The sequence below is a fragment of the Euleptes europaea genome, chromosome 9 (genome assembly GCF_029931775.1).
Source record: "Euleptes europaea isolate rEulEur1 chromosome 9, rEulEur1.hap1, whole genome shotgun sequence".
Classification (NCBI taxonomy): domain Eukaryota; kingdom Metazoa; phylum Chordata; class Lepidosauria; order Squamata; family Sphaerodactylidae; genus Euleptes; species Euleptes europaea.
This window is the reverse complement of record NC_079320.1, coordinates 70540558-70559001: the sequence shown is the minus strand read 5'-3', so window position 1 is coordinate 70559001 and position 18444 is coordinate 70540558. Positions and strand designations below refer to the sequence as shown.

Sequence of the window (18444 nt, the reverse complement as noted above, 5' to 3'; positions counted from 1 at the left end):
CTGAAATCGATTCGTGGTTCTCCCTCTGTCTAGGAATTTGCAAAACTCCACTTAAATCAACAAGCCCAGCAACAGTGCTTTGCCTGGCGCTTCTTCCTGAAATGCACTAACTAAGTTGCCTCAAACTGTATCCAAAATCAACTTGTGGCTTTCCCTCTACCTGGGAATTTGCAAAACTCTCCACTTAACAATGCAGTCCAGAAAGGGGGAATGCAGAAGCAGGGGAATTATTCTCACATTTATGTGTACATTCGATCCAGCATTAGATCGCCAGTCTTCTCGTAAATAAATTAGAGGGGAAATTCATTTTTTGTTTTGCTCAGAGGGTTTTACCAAGCAACTTTCTGAACTTTCTGGCTTTCCCAGCATGTAACAAGAAGTTCAGATTAGCAGACTTATAGCCCAGGGGAATGCAAAAAGGGGGTTATTCTTGCTTCATGCGTCCATTTGATCCAGCGTTAGATCGCTAAGCTTGTCAAACAACTTTTTAAAAATTTAGGGAGAGAAATGGGTGGTGGGAGGGGAGACGAGCAAATCAGTGGGTGTGAATAAAGGAAGGGTGTTTGGTGGGGCGGAGAAATAAAAACAGTTTCAAGAAGTCTGTACACTGGAGGACAGCTGGCTCAGAAATGGAGAAAAAAATCATGGTAAAAGTGCTCGGGAAAGCAACTGAGGAAAAATGATGGAAAACGTTTCCAACACCAAACAGAGGGGAAAATGTGTGGAAATAAAAAACAAAAACATAGCTTTTGACAGCAGTAAATATTGTAAACCATTTGTGTGGAAAGGCCTTAGACTTGAATCGAATGAAAAGATCTCACATACAGGGGGGAAAAGGTGCTGTCAGAACTTTACTTGCTAAGTGTGCTGCAGCTGTTTTGTCTGACAGATATGATGCAATTGGAGAAGTATACGTGTCCATTCTTTGGAATCTGGCTTTACACAGTAGTTGTTTAATGGCAGCTGAATAAAAGAATCTCAAGAACAAAAATTTAACACTTCTAAGAAATAATTACGATTTAACCAACCAATAATTTCTTGTAAGTGCTAACTCTGAGGCAGGATCATAATTAGCAGCCAACTGTATACGTGTTGTTGATTATCTCATTCAAATGAGCTGTAATTCTAGAAGATAATAGTTCTGAATGCAAGTAAAACAATTTCTAAATACAAGTTTCTGATCACTTTTTACTTTGACTTCATGTTACACCATTACATACAGATCTGCTGCATACTTTTACAGGTCTTGGTATTTAGGCAAATAGTTGCTCGTCAATGGGATATTATTGTTGGCTTTCAAATGGCTTTTAATACTGCTTTCATTACACTTATACAAAGTATTTGTCCTGTCAGTCTCTCCTCGATGGCTACCTTTATTAAGTAGTGTTATTTGTTGTTAGGCAGAATACTATTCCTTCCCCTTCCATCTTCTCTCATGGGGACCAATGATCCTTTTAGGTTTTCACTGAAGGACTGGTGTCTGAACTTGCTTTCCTGTTCCTTCCCAGTCCCTTTTTTGAATTATGTCTTAGCTTGCAAGCCATTATTCTAAATTTTACTTTGTAAACTGCCTCAAATGTATTGACAGATAATATTTAAATGTAGTTAGTAAGCACGTGCAATTTTTCATGCTGAAAATCCATTTGAAACCAATTTAAAAACTTACTTCCCCCATTAGAGTTTTGATCATTTAATAAAAACTCTGGAATGCTATTAAATTAGCAAAGTGACATCAGCTTATGAAAGGTTTAAACACAGAATTTTAATACAACTCAGAACTAGAACAATGGGGTATATGTTTGAGAAATTGCAAGATTTATTTTTTTAAACGAGACAAAACAGTTAAAATCTGCAGTTTAAAACATGCACATTCACAAAATGCCAATGACATGTAACACTGCATAGAACTGAATATATTACGAAAATTTAATAACTTGTTATAAAACAGTGCATTTAACATCAAGTTAAAACTAAACCTGAGGAAAACTACCATAAACACTGAGTCAAAACCTCTCCATGCAGCTTCACAATTTCCACAGTAGTTTCAGCAGTAATGGTTCAGTGGAGCTGGAAAGTCCTACCTTACTTTGAATGCAGTCTTTACTTCATATAGTGCCTGCCTTCCATGGCAGCATTCAGTGATTAAGCATTGAAATACATAATGAAAATCAAGTTGCAGCAGAAAAATCAACATTAATGCATTATGGCTTCAATTGTGGAACAAGGGAAAAACAAACAAACAAACAAACATGATTTTACCTTTACACATTTGGGTCACAGTTTTGTAATTACAAAATATTGAATGAATGCAAAAGTCTGTGTTGAAACCATCCATAAAACGTTAGGATGCTCTGCCAATTTTCATGATCCCTCCACTGATTGGGTAATCCAAGTAGTCTGGTTCTTTCTCAAATTCTGGAATTCTATTCACATTAATCAATATGTATATGAGTTTGAGTTTACATTCAATTCTAATAGAATGAAGCGGTTTACCCAACACTTACTTTTGCTTATCAAATACATATGGCATGATGCATGTTTCTAGCTGAAGGGAAAGCAACAATGAGCATTACAGCAGAAGCATACATTGGGCCAAATTCACATTGTGACTTATTAACTCATGCAGACAGACTGATAAAAACTTACAGCTGTTTTAGCACACTACCCACAATTAAGCAGAGAAAGAGGGATATGGGCTGACTATATTGTCCATTTCTCTAGTAAGTAAGTTAAAATTAATTAAATGTCGACAAAAGATGGCTTCCCATGCAAGACTGTGCAATAGGAACATTTCACTGTTTTGTTTTAAACATTTCTTCTATTTATACAACTAGAAAGTTGCTTAATTATAAATCTGTCAAAATTGGTTTGCAAAAATAAATCTAGCACTAAGAAAAAACAAGTCCACTTATGGCTTCTCAAAAGGGTTAGGTACTCCATTCTCACAAGCAATTAAAAACAACACGGGTATGTATAAGTTCATTGATTTCTGAATGGCACTATTTTCAATCAACTGAAGACTGCTGAAGCTATTTAATAATAGCTTAAAATGGTTACACAGTGCACATAAAAATACATAGCACTTCCCTTCTAGATTTAAGTAAGAGAAATTTAAGATTTCAAAATTGGTACATTGTAGTTATTAGAACTGTAAAATCTTGTTATTAAAATATATGCCTACTGGTCAATGGGAGACATTGGTCAATGGGAGACAATGGTCAATGGAAATATATATATATATTTCAATATTATAATATATCATTTATATAGCTTTTAAATATTAAATTTATCTGCCTGGAAATATGTATTTTATTGTATGTCTATCCTAACTTTTGTTGAAATAAATCTTGTTTGCTTGGGCATCTTTTATTTCTGAACTTAAAACATTTACACAGATTTTAATAGAAAAAATTTCAAGTGTTAAAGGCTGTACATATACACAATGATCACATTGTTTTAATCAAGTGCATGTAGCCTGCTATTGGCTGTTACTACATAAAACTCCATCCAGTGTGTAAGAAAGAACATTAAAATCAAATGGATAAGAATTAAAGTTAAGATAGATGGGTGATGATGAAACTCTCAGATTTGTAACGAAGCCGTGATGCACTGAATGTGCTGTAATGAAGTTACCCTTCTTTTACAAAGATATTACAGCATCCAAAATCCAATGATCAATGAAATGTGTTAATAACTATTGATTTCAAGTAGCAAAGAGAGTGCAAGAATGAATATATATTTGCGTGCCATCTTGTCACTAAAGGTGGACAGTCACAGAACTTTGATTTCCTGAAATCTATTTAATGCAATATCTATGTTTTTTTACCCTAATCCAGCAAGGGTGAGGAAATATGCTTGTTTGTGGGTAAAAACAGGTTTTCTGCGTCATTTGAATGCAAACTCTTTCATGTTGCTGGGAAAGAAAGGAGGAGGGGTACACACCTGCACCCACACTGTGTGTGGTGCCTGTGGTGCTTCTGCACCATTGTTGAACCAGACCATTTGTCTGAGGTGTGGGAACTGAATCAAGGATACCCCCTTCCCCCCGCCCTTCCAGAAGATCAATTCTGTCAGGGGCCACAAGAGGCTGCATCAGGGCCAGGAAGAAAGAGCGGGATATGTGAAAGAACCCGGAGTTTTGGGCTGAATTACAATGTCTCTCTTAACTGACTTTCTTTATTCGTTTATTCAAAAGAAAAATATGCATGGCGTGGGAGTGTATTATAAGTATGGTAAAGGATAATCATTTTTAATTGTTCACCAGGGAAATCTTTTAATGTCGATGTGTCCCATAGAGGACATAAAGCGAAGAGCCCAAGTTTCAGGAAGGGCATGCCCTGATTTTGGTTTTTTTCCTCGCTTTAGGTCAAGTGATTTGGCCCTCCTTGTTGGTTCATTCTTTATCAGTGCCCGAAGCTTCCTAGATGACAATTTTAAGCAGCAAAACAGCCAAACAAGGCTGTTTTTAGTGAGATTTTTTCTTTCTTTCTTCATAATCACATGAAGAATCACATGAAATGTTCTATTGACATTTCAGTTACAAATTTTCTGCAACACATGACTACAAATTTGGACCTCATATGGGAACCATCACACTGGAAATATTGTGTTTACCATTTTTACAGGTAAATGTACAGTGTATGTAGCTAACAGCTCATTTCTGAGCCTTGCGGCAGCTGGGGACAGCAGGGCTAAGGTGCTGATGTGGCACTTCCAAAGAGGTTTCCTGGCTGCTGCAAGGCTTAAAAAAGCCTTTTTAAAAGATAAAAAAAGAAAATGGGGCTTTTTTCCTCATTGAAAACAGTGATGATGTGCCAGGTTTTTCAAGGGGGCGTTCAAGGGGGCGTTCCCGGGCTGGAGGGGCTTTGGAAGCTGACTACCATCAGCTCCACCCCGGGATTGCCCCCCACACTGGCGCCACATTTCTCTTCTGGGATTTAGGACCCGGAGAGACTGCGGCTTCGAAGGAGCCCTGTGCAGCTCCACAGCACCAACAGAACTGCCCTGCCGCCAGCGTAAGTGCCTTTTATTACGTGATAATAAGCCACTTAAGCTGGCGGTAGGGTTGTGCCGCCTCCAGACCACTTTCAGCCCCCCATCTCAGGAATGGCCTGAGATATATGGAATATATTTTAAAGAGGGACTTGTTGATAATGACTTAAAACTAATAGCAGAGTTCAAATTATTTCTGCCTCTCTCAACCAACTTTTACACACCAACATATCTAAAAATATTTTAACTTAAAAAGAATTCTAGTTGTAAGGAGGGAAGACCTATACTATCTGATTAGGGCATGAAGAGTTCGTTGGTTTATTTTCCTTGTTTTATTAGCAGCATATACCAGAAGATTGACATAAAAAGAAAACACAGAAGAGCTCTCCAGTAGCTTCATTTTTCAAACTTCAGCATAGTCTAATTCAAAACTTATGGTGGGCTGTACACAATATATTTGATAGAAGCAATAAATAATTGTTTTATAAAGCAAAGAGAACATACAGGCATGGTACTGAACTAATGACATCTATTTCTGGATTTTTCAGACAGAAAGACACAGATCATTACTGTGTTCTAAGCAAGTTGTGCATACAGTGTTCTGACAATTTAAAATAAAAACAAGCATTTAAAAAAAACAGGCTCTGATCCCTTCTGTACAGGGAAACAGGATTTTATGCATGGTACTGCATTCTGGTTTCGGTCCTATAAACACAAAAAGGGTGCTGTGTATGGGATGCATGCACATTTGGTCATTTCTGACAGAGCTGATAACCTGTTGGTGCAAAGGGGAACTGAATCTAAACCACCACCACCTATCCCCTGCCCTGGTAACCTCCAGCAGGCAAGCAGTACCAGCGGAAATGAAAGTGCTGATCACATACTTAGATTACAGGGATATCTTTGTTCACAGCCCTCTCCTCTGCACAAGGAATGCTTCTTTATACATAAAGAAGGGCTATAATACTGAGCAGTATTTGTACATAATTCAAACACATCTCAAAGACACATGCCTCTTACAGAGAGAATGGCGGATGTATTAAATGTACACATTTCTGTTAAACAAATGGGAGAGGGGGGATAAAAGAAAGGCTTATGTAAGGCCAAAGGTGCAAGTGATCACAGATCTGAACACAAATGCAATTAAAAGCAACCTGTATCAGGTTCAGGTTATTGTAAAACTTTTCAAGTACAGAGCATCAAGCATGCAATTCCAACAACACACTTGACATTGCCATCCTTTAAATTTTCTCTGTAAATGATTATTAAGGTGAGAAACACATTTTATGGAAATTCTTTGGCAAACTTTTTTAGGCTAGTTTGACACAATTCCTTATAACGACCTTGCTTTTATATCATACTTCCATCACATGAGTGAATGTCATTTAAAAATGGTTATTTTAGCACTTGTTGAAATCAAAGGCTCATTAAATGGTATTTTAAATACCTCATCGTTTATAAACCTTTGCAAAGGCTATACTTGTCAATATGTATCTTGGGTAATTTGTTATCTTGAGTTCATATATGAACAATACTTATTCAGCTTCACTGTAAATAAGCAGTCTGGAAAGAGAGGGTAATTTTAAATTTTTGCTTACAAAATCGAAGAAATATTTGTTGCAGAATTCAGATGGTGTATTACAGTATAATTGCACAGTGCTGACGTTTACTCAATATGTGAATCCAAACTTCAGGGAATAAGACCAACAACAGCCATCTTCTTTTAATCTCTATTACTGGACCTTGTTACCAAGCCCAGTAAAGATGCTTCTTTGCCTCATTGTGGCAAATATTAGCGCTCTGTGACATTGTTCTCTTTCACCACTCATCAGGTCTTTGCTTTGTAGTATCGTAGGCTCTTATTACCTCAGACTGTGATACAATCCCATTTTCGTCTTGAGAGAAAGCATAGCCATCTGCAAATGTGAAGCAACAAAACATTCCAGTTTTACTGCAGTATTTTAAAGGTATCAGTCTACCAAAATACTGGGAAACATTGTACCTGTAGGGGCATTAGCATTTTACAGAGAAGTAACCAATTTTACCGAGAGAAGCAGGAATGAAAATGGAAAACAAATCTATTAAACTACTCAAGTAATACATTCTAAAGACATAACAGTTAACACATTCTGCGGTGATGCTTGTTATCTATCCATCTATCCATCCATCCATCCATCCATCCATCCATCCATCCATCCATCCATCCATCCGATTGAATAATGCTGTTAAAAACCGAATAAAATGTATTAAAAACATGTTTTTCCTTTTAAAAATGAAGTTTAAGCAACAAATTAACACTCTATTTTCAGTTTGGCCATTTCAGACCATGGTGTTAGGCGCAGGCCTATCAATGAATTTGTTTTTTCATTTCTCATTCTCATCCTAGAAACAAAAATGGGTCCTTGCAAATCCAGCTATGCTTCTGTTATTTCTATGCGTTCATTTTGTGAGTTTTTCTCATGCAAGTCCACAAATACTTACGAAGCAAGTTTTGTTGCAGAGACTCAGAGCGGTATAGGTTGACATGGTTTTTCTTAAAGACATTTTTTAGCAACTGGGCTGTTTCAGTTAAGCTAGAAAGAAAAAAATTTAAAAAGTGAAATACATCGATATTTGACACAACATTCACATCTGCTGTAAAGACTATGAAGCTAACAAGCTATGAACTTGGCAAGCTAACTAAAAGACAATTTTGTAACTACTTCAAGGTAGGCTCTGTAATTTCCAATTTACGTGAGACATTTGAACCATTGGTTTTTGGAACTGGCTTGCTACACAACTGGGAATGAATGAAGTAACTTACAAGAAAAAAATTATAACTAGAAACATGTAATGGTCATATTTCATTTTTAGGCAAGAATGGGGGGCATGGGGAAAAATCCAGAATTGATGCTGCACCTCTCTAGGAATCACCAGGAACCTCTCTTTGGAAGTGACAACACACCATCACCCCCACAACAATTTTATGGCAACCCTCTTTTAAAGCTGTGACTTAAAATAATGATTTCACTTGGAAACTGAGGTACAAAACTACATTTTCATACATACTTTAAATGAGGTGGGATACACAAATTTCTGGCTGAAACCACAGAAGTCCTACTTAAGGCTATATTTAAAAGACTTAATTTGTCATCCTTTAATTACTACACATGCAAGGATGTGAAAAGAAAGCAGAAGGAAGCTTTTATAAATTTTGATATTAGGATACTGCTTTGTCCTCTCCAATTCAAAAAGAGAATGAGATCAAGCAACCCTGTGTTAGCAGAGCCATGTCTATATCCCCATAGGCTCTGTGAAACCCTATCAAGTAAAATGTGACCACATGTAATGCAACTACAAGGAGCTGTGGCGTATAGTAAGAGGTTTTTTTGACCAGATTTTTGTTCCACTTGCCTGTGCAGAAGAATCAAACCCGTGCTGGTCCTGAGCTGGTAAATATCTCAATATATACAATATAAATATCAAGTAGCTCCTAACTTGTATATTGTCATATTTTGAGATATTCATACATAGTGAGACAAGCATGTGAGGGTTTTTTGTTCTGTTGCTATGCTTAAATGGAAATCGGTATTCAGTCATATAATAAGCATAGTCTTTCGCAAGCGTGTTGCCATCTTTAATTACATTTTAAAAGAAAAACTGCCTCCTTAAGTGAGATCAACAAAGGAAGTTAAAAAGGAGGCTGATAACAAGATATATTTCTCAAGTGATATTTTGCTTAATTTAATTCCTTATCCCTTGCTTACCTCTGGATCTGGAGAAAAAACATTTTGCAAGAAATGTGGCAAAGGAAGTCTGTACACTACTATGATTCCTTTCAGAGCCATATTTTAAAAATAGTAGAGAGGAGCTGACACAGTTAGAGATGCTACTTTTGTAGGTAATTCTGACCTGCAATTCCAACACTAAAACACTGAGGTTGAGTCAGAGACAGTGGGGTGCTTTCATACTTCTTAACTTTACACGTAAAAACTTTCCTTAGTAAATGACTGTATGACAGGGCAAAAATAATTCAACAGTGAGAGATGAAGAAACATTAAAAATAATTACACATACAGGTATTTTACAGTACCTTTTCCCTTGAACAACAGCTCCTGGATCTTGAGATTTTGCTTCTAGCTCCTGAACTTCATCAACCAGTGTCTTAAATGCTGTTCTCTTGACTCTACAATTTAAAAACAACATCATTTGTCTTTGAACACCAAATGTCTGAATCTGAGAGACAATAAAACAGAAACTTGAGTATGGAAATCCATGGTGTCCACTGATTTTAAATTAAGCTGAATTAAAATTTCATAAGAATATCCAGAAATGTTATATTTCAGCAATTTACCGACAGTATAGCTTATAGAAAAATTCTACAATAAAAAAACCCTTTGGTTTAAGAGAAAAATGAAGGCATTTACAATTGCCTATAAATGATTTTGCAAGTTCAGGTTGCCATCTTAACCTTTTCACTGTGTATGCAGCAAGAACATTGTACAATTTGACATTTCATGCTCACCTGCAGCTAAGGCCGCTGGTTCAAACACACAGGAGAATGAGGTGTGATAATGAGGTGGCAGAGCCCTGAGATGGTAGAATAAACAGTACCATTTCAGACTGCAGGTGGTGGCTTTGAACGTTCTTTCACATGAGAAACTCCATGCAAATACAAAAGTAGCACAGCAGAGAGATAAGGTCTACCCCCTCCTTTTGCTACATGTGTGGGTTTTCGACTTGCAGTGTGAAGTGGTGTGGTAAATTCTACCAACTCATTCAACGTGTATTGACTAGGTCTTATACTCCAGCCAAGTACACTTTCTCATACTCTTAAATCCCCCACCGCGAATTAGCGTTGCTTTTACATGCCTTACAATATCCCATTTTTAAAGACTGAATTACATAAGGCCTTCAGGGGGGCTATTTATTTTTTCCTTGCTACTGCACATCTTGAAATAGCAAAACAGAACTCCTACAGAAGGCTAAAAAAAATTCGATACACACAACCCTTCAAAACTAATCCTTTGTGTGGCAAAACATATTTTGGTACACGGTGGGTTAATATGGAAGGGTTTTGTTACATCGTTGGTTACCACTATCTTATCTATTTATTTACTTATTTCATATATACCCTTCTTTTGTCCCCAAAGGGGACCCAAAGTGGCTAATTACATTGTGGCCCACAAGAGAGGAAATTCTGTGGATTGTAGGCAACGTTGAAGTCTTACAGGATCAGGTTCGCAGTTTGAAGTCTTGATCCGTTTACCCCCACAAAATGATGGAACCCTCTCCCCACAGCTTCAAAACTTCTAGAAATTTCACATCTTTACTTAAATGCCTTGACAGAAAGTACATGAAGGACATCACTAGCCATAGAAACCTGGCAGCATTTTGAGATCAAACAGTGGGTACCTTGAGGCAGAAGCCCACATTGTCCAAGGTAAGGCTAGCAGTAACCCATAGAAGAGTCTTTTCAGCTACCACTCCAAAGTTATGGTACGGGAAGCCCATTCCTGAAGGGGGGCAGTTAGGGAGCAGCCAGGAGCGGTGCAGCCATGCTGCCTCCACAGAGGCTTCCTGGCCGCCAAAAATAAAATAAAATGATTTAAAAATAAAAAACAAGGAACATACCCCATTGGGAACAGCAAGGCTATGCCACCCAAAAAGGGGGCGTTCCTGGGTCCAAAGGTGTTAGGAAGCTGTCTAAAGGCAGCTCCGCCCCAGGAACGCCCCCCGCCCCCACCGGTGTGGGCTCCCACTTATGGGATTTTGCTGCCAGCATAGGAGTGTCAGTGGAGGAGCTGTGTGCAGCGGCATGGCTTCCTGGCAGCGTCATGTTTGCCCCCTCGCCAGCACAGGTGCCATTTTATTCCATGATAAGGTGGTACCTACGCCAGCTCAGGGTCACACTGGTACCTACGCCGGCTTGGGCTTCACTTCCCCCTTCAGGATTGCAGCTTTACTCTTCCCAGAGGTGTGACTTGACACCATTTTTTCAGGCCTTATGATATAATTTGAAAATGGAGCTTGAAGGCCTGTAAAACTAACTGTCTAGTTGCACATCACCTTGAGGTCTATAGCACTAAAAATATTGATGTTGTTTTATTGATATTGATGGTTTTGATAGATGTTTATTATAGATTATTATTATTAGCTTCCTTAATATAAAAAGAATATAATTCTTTAATATAAAGAATAAATCTCTTAAATAAATAAAAAAAGATATTTAACCCCCCCCCCCAGTTTTGGGACCTCTCTCCCCTGAGAAGGTTTTGAGACAGTACTTTGGTTACCTCCATTTTCACCTGGGCAAGCACTCACTAGTTTTAGTTGGAGAAGACATTCTGTAGTGAATGCTTACTTTACTGAATGCACATGTGCTCATAATTTGCTTTTGCATCAACTGGATAATTTAAAAGGGAACTTTGAACACTTATGATTATGCAGTGGATTTTCACCTAAACACTGAGGCCATTTGAGATATTTTGGAATTTGACAGAATATAAACACGCTAAAGAAGATATAGAAAGTATTTGATGGGTGCACAAAAACACCAGAAAGTTTCAAGATGGAGGGAACCTTTTGGTAACATCTATTTTATATTTGATTTTTCTGAAATTTGGCCAAATTACACTCCTCAAGGTAGATTTTCACAGCCAAATTTCAGGCTAATGGCACAAATCATTTTGATTTCATGATGACCTGAATATTCAGTTATTTTAATGGTAGAACGTTGAAAATGCAACATGTGATAATGCAGTGGTACTCGCTCCATGGCTTGTAGAGAGCCGCGTTTGCAATTATCATCAGCCAAACAGCCACATTTACTTCTGTCCCTGGCATGAGACCTGCACCTTGGGGAGGTTTTCAGCTTACTCATTTCTCTGGCGGCAGCTGTTTCAAGGTACGAACCCTCCGGTCACATGCAAGCCCCACCAGGCAAGCGCCTTATCAACTTTCCTGAAAAGTGAGATGGGTGCCACATTGGGGAGCAGTGTTCAAGTAAGCCACAGGTGGCATCTCAAAGAGCAACGTGTGGCTCCTGAGCCACTGAGTATCATTGCTTTAACTATGCAGCTATTCCTGCAGCTATGGAATTTTTCAGGATTAGCCAGTGGCAAACATTCTGCAAATAAGCATTCAGCTCACAGATGTATAAACAGTTCAGAAACCACAAAATGTGTCATGTCTTTTGTTTTTTTTAAATCTATACAATGATGTTAAAGTAGTTTAAAAGATATTCAAGTAGTTTATTATGTTAAAGTAGTTTGTTTTCAAATGAGTTAACATCTTCATGAATTTTATATTTTATTATCAACACACATCGTAATTTTACAGACGAAACAAATCACTCATTTCCAATAACAACAACAACAACAACAACAACAATACAGGAACATAAAAATTCTTTAGAGCCCATAAATAAGCAGTATTTTACTTACACTTTATATACAACATCAAAGATCAAAGCTGTCGTTGGAATACTTAGTAAGCCCATCCAAAAGACACCAGAGCTGAATAGCATTGCTGCCTGTATGGATTTAAATAAAAGGTATAATTTAAAGATGAGAAATACGAAACATTTAGGATGATGCTGGTTAGTAGGACTGAAAAACAGTACTGTGCAAACATTAGCCAACTGGGAAAGGATTAGGGAAACTGTCTCCCTTAGGGATTTGGGAGGCCGTCTGGCAATAGTTTTTCTTGGAAACTTCCTAGGCCGAAGCACAGTCTGCCCACTGCCCTCCTAGCTCCCAGAAAAGATGAACACGCTGTCGATTGATGGTTGGTTTATATCTGCCCTTTTAATATTTTATGATGCCCTCTTCATCTTCCACAGGAGAAGGTGGTGGCAGCAGTACCGTTATGGTAGTCTCAAGTAATCAAAGCATTGATGGTATTCCAACAATTTAAAAAATGAAATTAGTTTCAGCCAATTATATGGTACTGGTTAATCTCAAATACTAAACATGTGGCTCATAATCTCTAGAGGCATAAGTAAGAGATGCACGTGTAGAAGAGTGATGTTTAATATTTTGCTGAACGGCAACATCAAATCTGGCATCAAAAGATATTGGGCTTGGATCCAAAAAATCCCTTGTATGAATGGAAGGCACATCTGCTCATGCAGGTTGTACTTCACCTGCTGTGCTGTTCTAGAGGAATATGGGACTTTACAGAACAGTATGTGATGTCGTGTAGGGGGGAAAGGGCTGAAGCCGGGGGACACTGGCATACTCCCTCCCTGCGGTTCATGAGCAGCAGTGTCATGTAAACTCAACCAAACATAAAGAGCAGCTTGTGATTTGTTGGGGAGCTGATTCATTTAAAAACTGTTAAATACTTCATTACAATTTTAGATTTAAATAAAATAGTGTATAGTTTCAGAAGAAGAAAGAACCTACACGGAAGACCAGAAAACACTTTGAAGTTATAAATCAGGGATGCAAAAGCGAAAGTAGGACAAATATTGAAGTGAACATTTAACCAATTCATTTAAAAACTGTTAAATACTACAGTACAGTACGTAGTATATTTTCAGAAGAAGTAAGAATCTACACGGAAGACAAGAAAACACTTTGAAGTTATAAATGTAATAATACAAAATAGGACCTTGGACATGTTTGATGATGCAGCCAATTCTTAAAGCCACTCCTTCTGGAAAAACATGCTATGATAAACGTTTTGCACAAAGTAACAAAGAATTTCGTGGAGCTTTAGAGACTTGCCATTTTAGTGAGGCATAACCTTTCATGAACTACAGCCCTTATGCCATAATAAATGTATTAGCCTTTAAGATGACACAAGACTCTGTTCTTTTGGTTGAAGCAGATGAGTATCTCTTTGGATTTTGTATTAACCAGCTGATAAGCAGGTTGATTCCCGAATAATAAAAAATGCACAACTGAACTAGATGTGATTTCAACAGCACTCTCTCCTTTTAAAATTATTCTTAATGGCTTTTTAAGGTTAGAGTAACAGAGCAAAGAGCTATCTTGCATTAGCCACCCTGAATTAAGTGTTCCTTATTGAAACAGCAGAAGCGATAATGTAGGTCTTAGGATGTTAATTCTGACCATTGTAATGCTAACTATAAATGAAGGAACAACTGGCGCCTACCATTCAGTCAATCCAGCCTTTGGCTTTACAAATGAGCAACATGAATTGAAGGGGAAAAAAGTTTTTCTATGTCATATTTGAAAGCCTGACAGATTTTTTCTCTCTCGCAGAGTTAATCCAAAACTAAAAGATTTAAAGCCGACATTCGCATTAAAGACAGAAGGCTTCTTTGTATGTTTGGATGAAGAGGGGAAAAAATAAAATCCCACCGAGGTATTTCCTTCCTTTCTGTATAAGAAAGCTCCCTCCCTTACTCTGTAGAAACCATTTTTGTCTCTAACTTTTCACATCTCTCTGCACATAGCCAGGTCAGCTGGGAAATGGCAAACTGATCCGTTTTAGACAATAGTGCTAACAGGGGCAGCCTGTTCTGGGGAGGGACTCTGTCTGCCTCTGTTTGTGGTTTAGAAATTTTTCCTAATGTATGAGATCTTTGGTCTATGCCAAGTCCTCTTTGCCCTACCCCCTTTTATGGCCTTGTGAAACCAAATGGAATATGTTGCAGAAGTGGTGGTGGTGGGATACAGAACCAGAAACAAAGTATACATGTTCCAGATAACTTGGTGATAATTTTAGCAGAAAGAAACACAAATTACTTTCTGTATTTTCTTTTGGGACTTGTGAAATTTTGAAAGCTTTCCACTCAACAGTTTCCCCCTTCATAGCATCATTTTAAGACAAAGTTAGACATGACTTTTACTACATAACACCATAACACTATTCCACACAAGAAACTAGAAAAAATGCTGAGAGGCATCATTAATCATTACATCAAATTGACCTGCACAAGAATATTTTTATGATAATTTTCCTTTAAACGTCTGTATATTAAAACATTTTAAAAGTGAAGTGCACCATTTAAAGTATGTGGAAGGATAACAATGGAAAACATTCTAAACTGAGTTGCAAAAGCTCTTTTAGCTTAAGCAATTATTTGATATATGTACTGGGTATGAATGGTTCCCTTTTAATAAATGTGTGTGTATGTTAAGCGCCATCGAGTTGCTTCCGACTCATAGCGACTTATATCGACGTTTTTTCCTTTTCTGTCCAAAGTAGAACATTAATTTTGTTTATGAATATTGCACTTACAATATATGTGTGCATATTAAAATGTAGCTTGTGATTAAACTACGGCTATGGCTGGGGAGGGCGGGATAGAAATGGAAAATAATAAATAAATATCTGTATTTACATTAAAACTGTAATATCAGATGGGAACCACCTGCTACAATGAAATAAAATTGTAGGCAGGCAGAAACAAAGGAATTGGTGATGGGGCCATTATTACTATTATTTTTTTTCAACCCTCCTTTCTGAAAATTAGAAATATTTCTGGATTGTGAATATTTGTTCTTGGTTCTGTTCCTCTTTGATTGAGCCAATCTCTCTTAGTGTTGCTGATCCTTCCGATACCAAGTGCTCTGACAGAGATTTAGCACTTTCTACCCAAGTGAGAACACAGAGAACTTACACACCAGCTGTGTGCCTTGTAGCAATTCCATATATAAATAGATTTCTACACACCACAAGATTCAGCCAGGATTTCTGCATCCTATTCAATTAACTCTACGAGTTTAGAAATTCCTGTGCTTCTGTAGTAAAGGAGACTACTACATCATGTTTCTGACAAGCTTGCGTCATGGGCTGAGCCTTACTTTGTATGGTCCTTACCAAGTAAGTTCATACAAGTTGCTGCAGATTCCATCAGCAGTCAATGTGTCTAATTCTCAGCACGGCCCCATTTGCAGATACTTAAATCTGCGGATCGGGGCCATGTAGAAAGAAAGGATATTTTTCTGCAAACTCCTCCCCCAGGTTTGTAGAAAATTGTAAAAGTTCAAGTAATGGGGGCGGGTAACCCAATCCCATCAGAGAAATATTGTCTGTGCAAGTGCAGACACTTACCATGAGCTGGGAGGGAAAGAAGAGCCACCCACGCCCAAGCTGAGGTGTTCAGGCACCATCACCTCTCTGCTTCAGTCTTGTGGGTGGGAGAGGAGGATCAGGCGCCACCTCAACTCCCTCCAGGATAGCTGCACTGTTGGTGGGCGTGGAAGGAACAGGGGCCGCTCCCCCCCCCCCCCGAGCTGGGCAGGAGAGAGGAAGCCACCCTTTCTCCCCCTCCACTACTGAGGTGGTAGTGCTGCAAGTGGGTGAGGGAGGAGGACCAAGAGCTCCCACTGCATTCCTGCCACTTGAGCTACATTGGCTGGTGGGTGAGAGGGAGATGTGACATCCCCCCCCCCGCCATTGCAGAAGATGTGACATCCCCCCTGCCATCGCCTCATGCAGGAATACTGTAGCTGGGCAGGCCAGTAGAGAGTAGCGGGCCTGCCAAGTGAGTGGAGGGGGGCAAGGATGGGAATAACCTCACCCACAAGTCTCACAGGTCTCCAGCTTGTCTTTAAAGGGATGGGAGAAGTGAAAAGAGAGAGTGAAACAGAGAATGACTGTGAGAGAAGGGGTGGAGAAGTAGGAAGAGAGACATAAAAACTGACTGTGACAGAAAAGGTAGGGGGAGAATACAAAGGTGAGGAAATGGAATGCCCCCTTGCCTGAGAGTTCTTGAGGGTCCCATGCTTGTATTATACTGAAATGGCATAAGGAATGCACTTATAAGATACTTCTCATTTCTTTTCAAGAAGTAACATAATTTCCTTCACTACATCCAAGAGTATCCTAGGTGACAGATCCTTTGTTAATGTTCAGGATTCTGGTTGAGGTTGATTATAAAGACATACTGTTTAGAACTCACACACACACACAAGATGAACTGCAACTTCTTTCCTGGACTGTGAATGAATTGCTACACTGGCCAGCAACATATTGATAAAGACAGACACAGACCCAAGAGTAGGGTGCTGTATGTTAATGATTGTTTTTGTAATGGATAATCTGGAGGGTTACTATCTCAAGCTTCTGATGTGTTAAAAAAGCCAGAACATCTGTTAAAGGAAAAAGTTTAATGCACACACAATTGGGGATTAATGTGCCTTCTTTTAAAACAGTGTATGGAAGAAGCTGCATCTGCACAAAAAAAGGCATTAAACAGTATTACATATGCTATGCTACAAATATTCAGGTCTCATAATAGACAGAAATTTAACAGACAGGCTATATAGTACAATCAGTCAAGTCTCAAACAAAAGTGAAATACATTTTTGTGCACAGATTTGGAAATTATTTGAAAGACATACATTACCTCCCCAGACATATCAGGAGCGATAGGAATAAGAGGCCATAAAGAAGAGTAGATTCCAAAAAATACTATCCACAGTGCAATGCTTCCCCATATAGCTACATGGCTAAACTGAAAAATAAATACAAAATAACCATAAATTCAGTTACTGTAGTGAATGCTCACAAACTAGCTATCTTTAGGACAAAATATTCGCTCCAAGAAGTTTTACGTTTATTATTGTCAGTACATTTATCCCATATAAATGGCTATTTTAAGAAATGCTGGTGATGCACCTGCACTGAAGCAAAGGTTAATCCAAGTTTTGCTGAGTTAGACAGAACACTAAAAAAAACATCATGCTATAACACTGTAATGAAATATAATAATAGAATATGATTATTCCTGAAACTCAGGCTTTTTTAAAGAGATAATTCAGAATTTGGTTTACTTTGAGACTCATATGCTTCCTCCTTCCTTCCTGTTGCCATGGGGAGTAATTGAAGACTTTCTGATTTAGACATTATTTAATCTAACTCCAATATGGTATCTGAATATGGGGTTTGATTTTTCCTCCATAACTGGGATTTTTAACCACCATTTAATCCTGGCTAAGAATTCTTGTTAATAAGAAATATTATCATCAGGGCTGCAGTGTCACCAATATGCAGACGATACAACTCCACCTTTCTTTTCCACCTAATTCTGAGGATGCTGTTGATATTCTGAACTGGTGCTTGGAGTCAGTAATGGGCTGGATGAGGATGAGCAAATTGAAATTTAATCCTGACAAGACAGAGGTTCTCTGGGCTAGTAGAAAGGCAAACTGGGGACTTGAGATCTCTCCTGTCTTGGATGGGGTTATACCCCTCTTGAAAAGCCAGGTTTTCAGCTTGGGAGTGCTGCTTGACACAACAGTCACCTTAGAAAACCAGGTGACTGGGGTGGCTCAAAGTGCTTTTGCCCAGCTTCAGCTGGTGCATCAGCTACGGCTGTTCTGGTTCAGTCAGATCTAGCCACATTGTCTGTGCCTTAGTTACATCTAGACTGGACTATTGCAATGCACTATACTTAAGGCTACCTTTGAAGAATGTTCAGAAGCTGCAGCTACCGCAGAACGCTGTGGCTAGAATGATGGTTGGGGCCAGCTATTGGGAGCATGTGACCCC

General features: G+C 38.4%; 1 protein-coding gene across 1 annotated transcript in view; it reads right to left on the bottom strand.

Moving 5' to 3' along the window:
• Window positions 1–6540: 6540 nt before the first annotated feature.
• ATP8A1 (ATPase phospholipid transporting 8A1) overlaps window positions 6541–18444 on the bottom strand; it is a 98740-nt gene continuing 86836 nt past the window's right edge. Inside the window, exons 33-37 of the mRNA XM_056855621.1 lie at window positions 17300–17407; window positions 12417–12505; window positions 9065–9157; window positions 7474–7565; window positions 6541–6908 (exon numbers count right to left, since the gene is read on the bottom strand). Of these exons, the coding sequence (XP_056711599.1) occupies window positions 6811–6908; window positions 7474–7565; window positions 9065–9157; window positions 12417–12505; window positions 17300–17407 (480 nt within the window). The 3' untranslated portion in view covers window positions 6541–6810. The remainder of the gene's footprint in view (window positions 6909–7473; window positions 7566–9064; window positions 9158–12416; window positions 12506–17299; window positions 17408–18444) is intronic.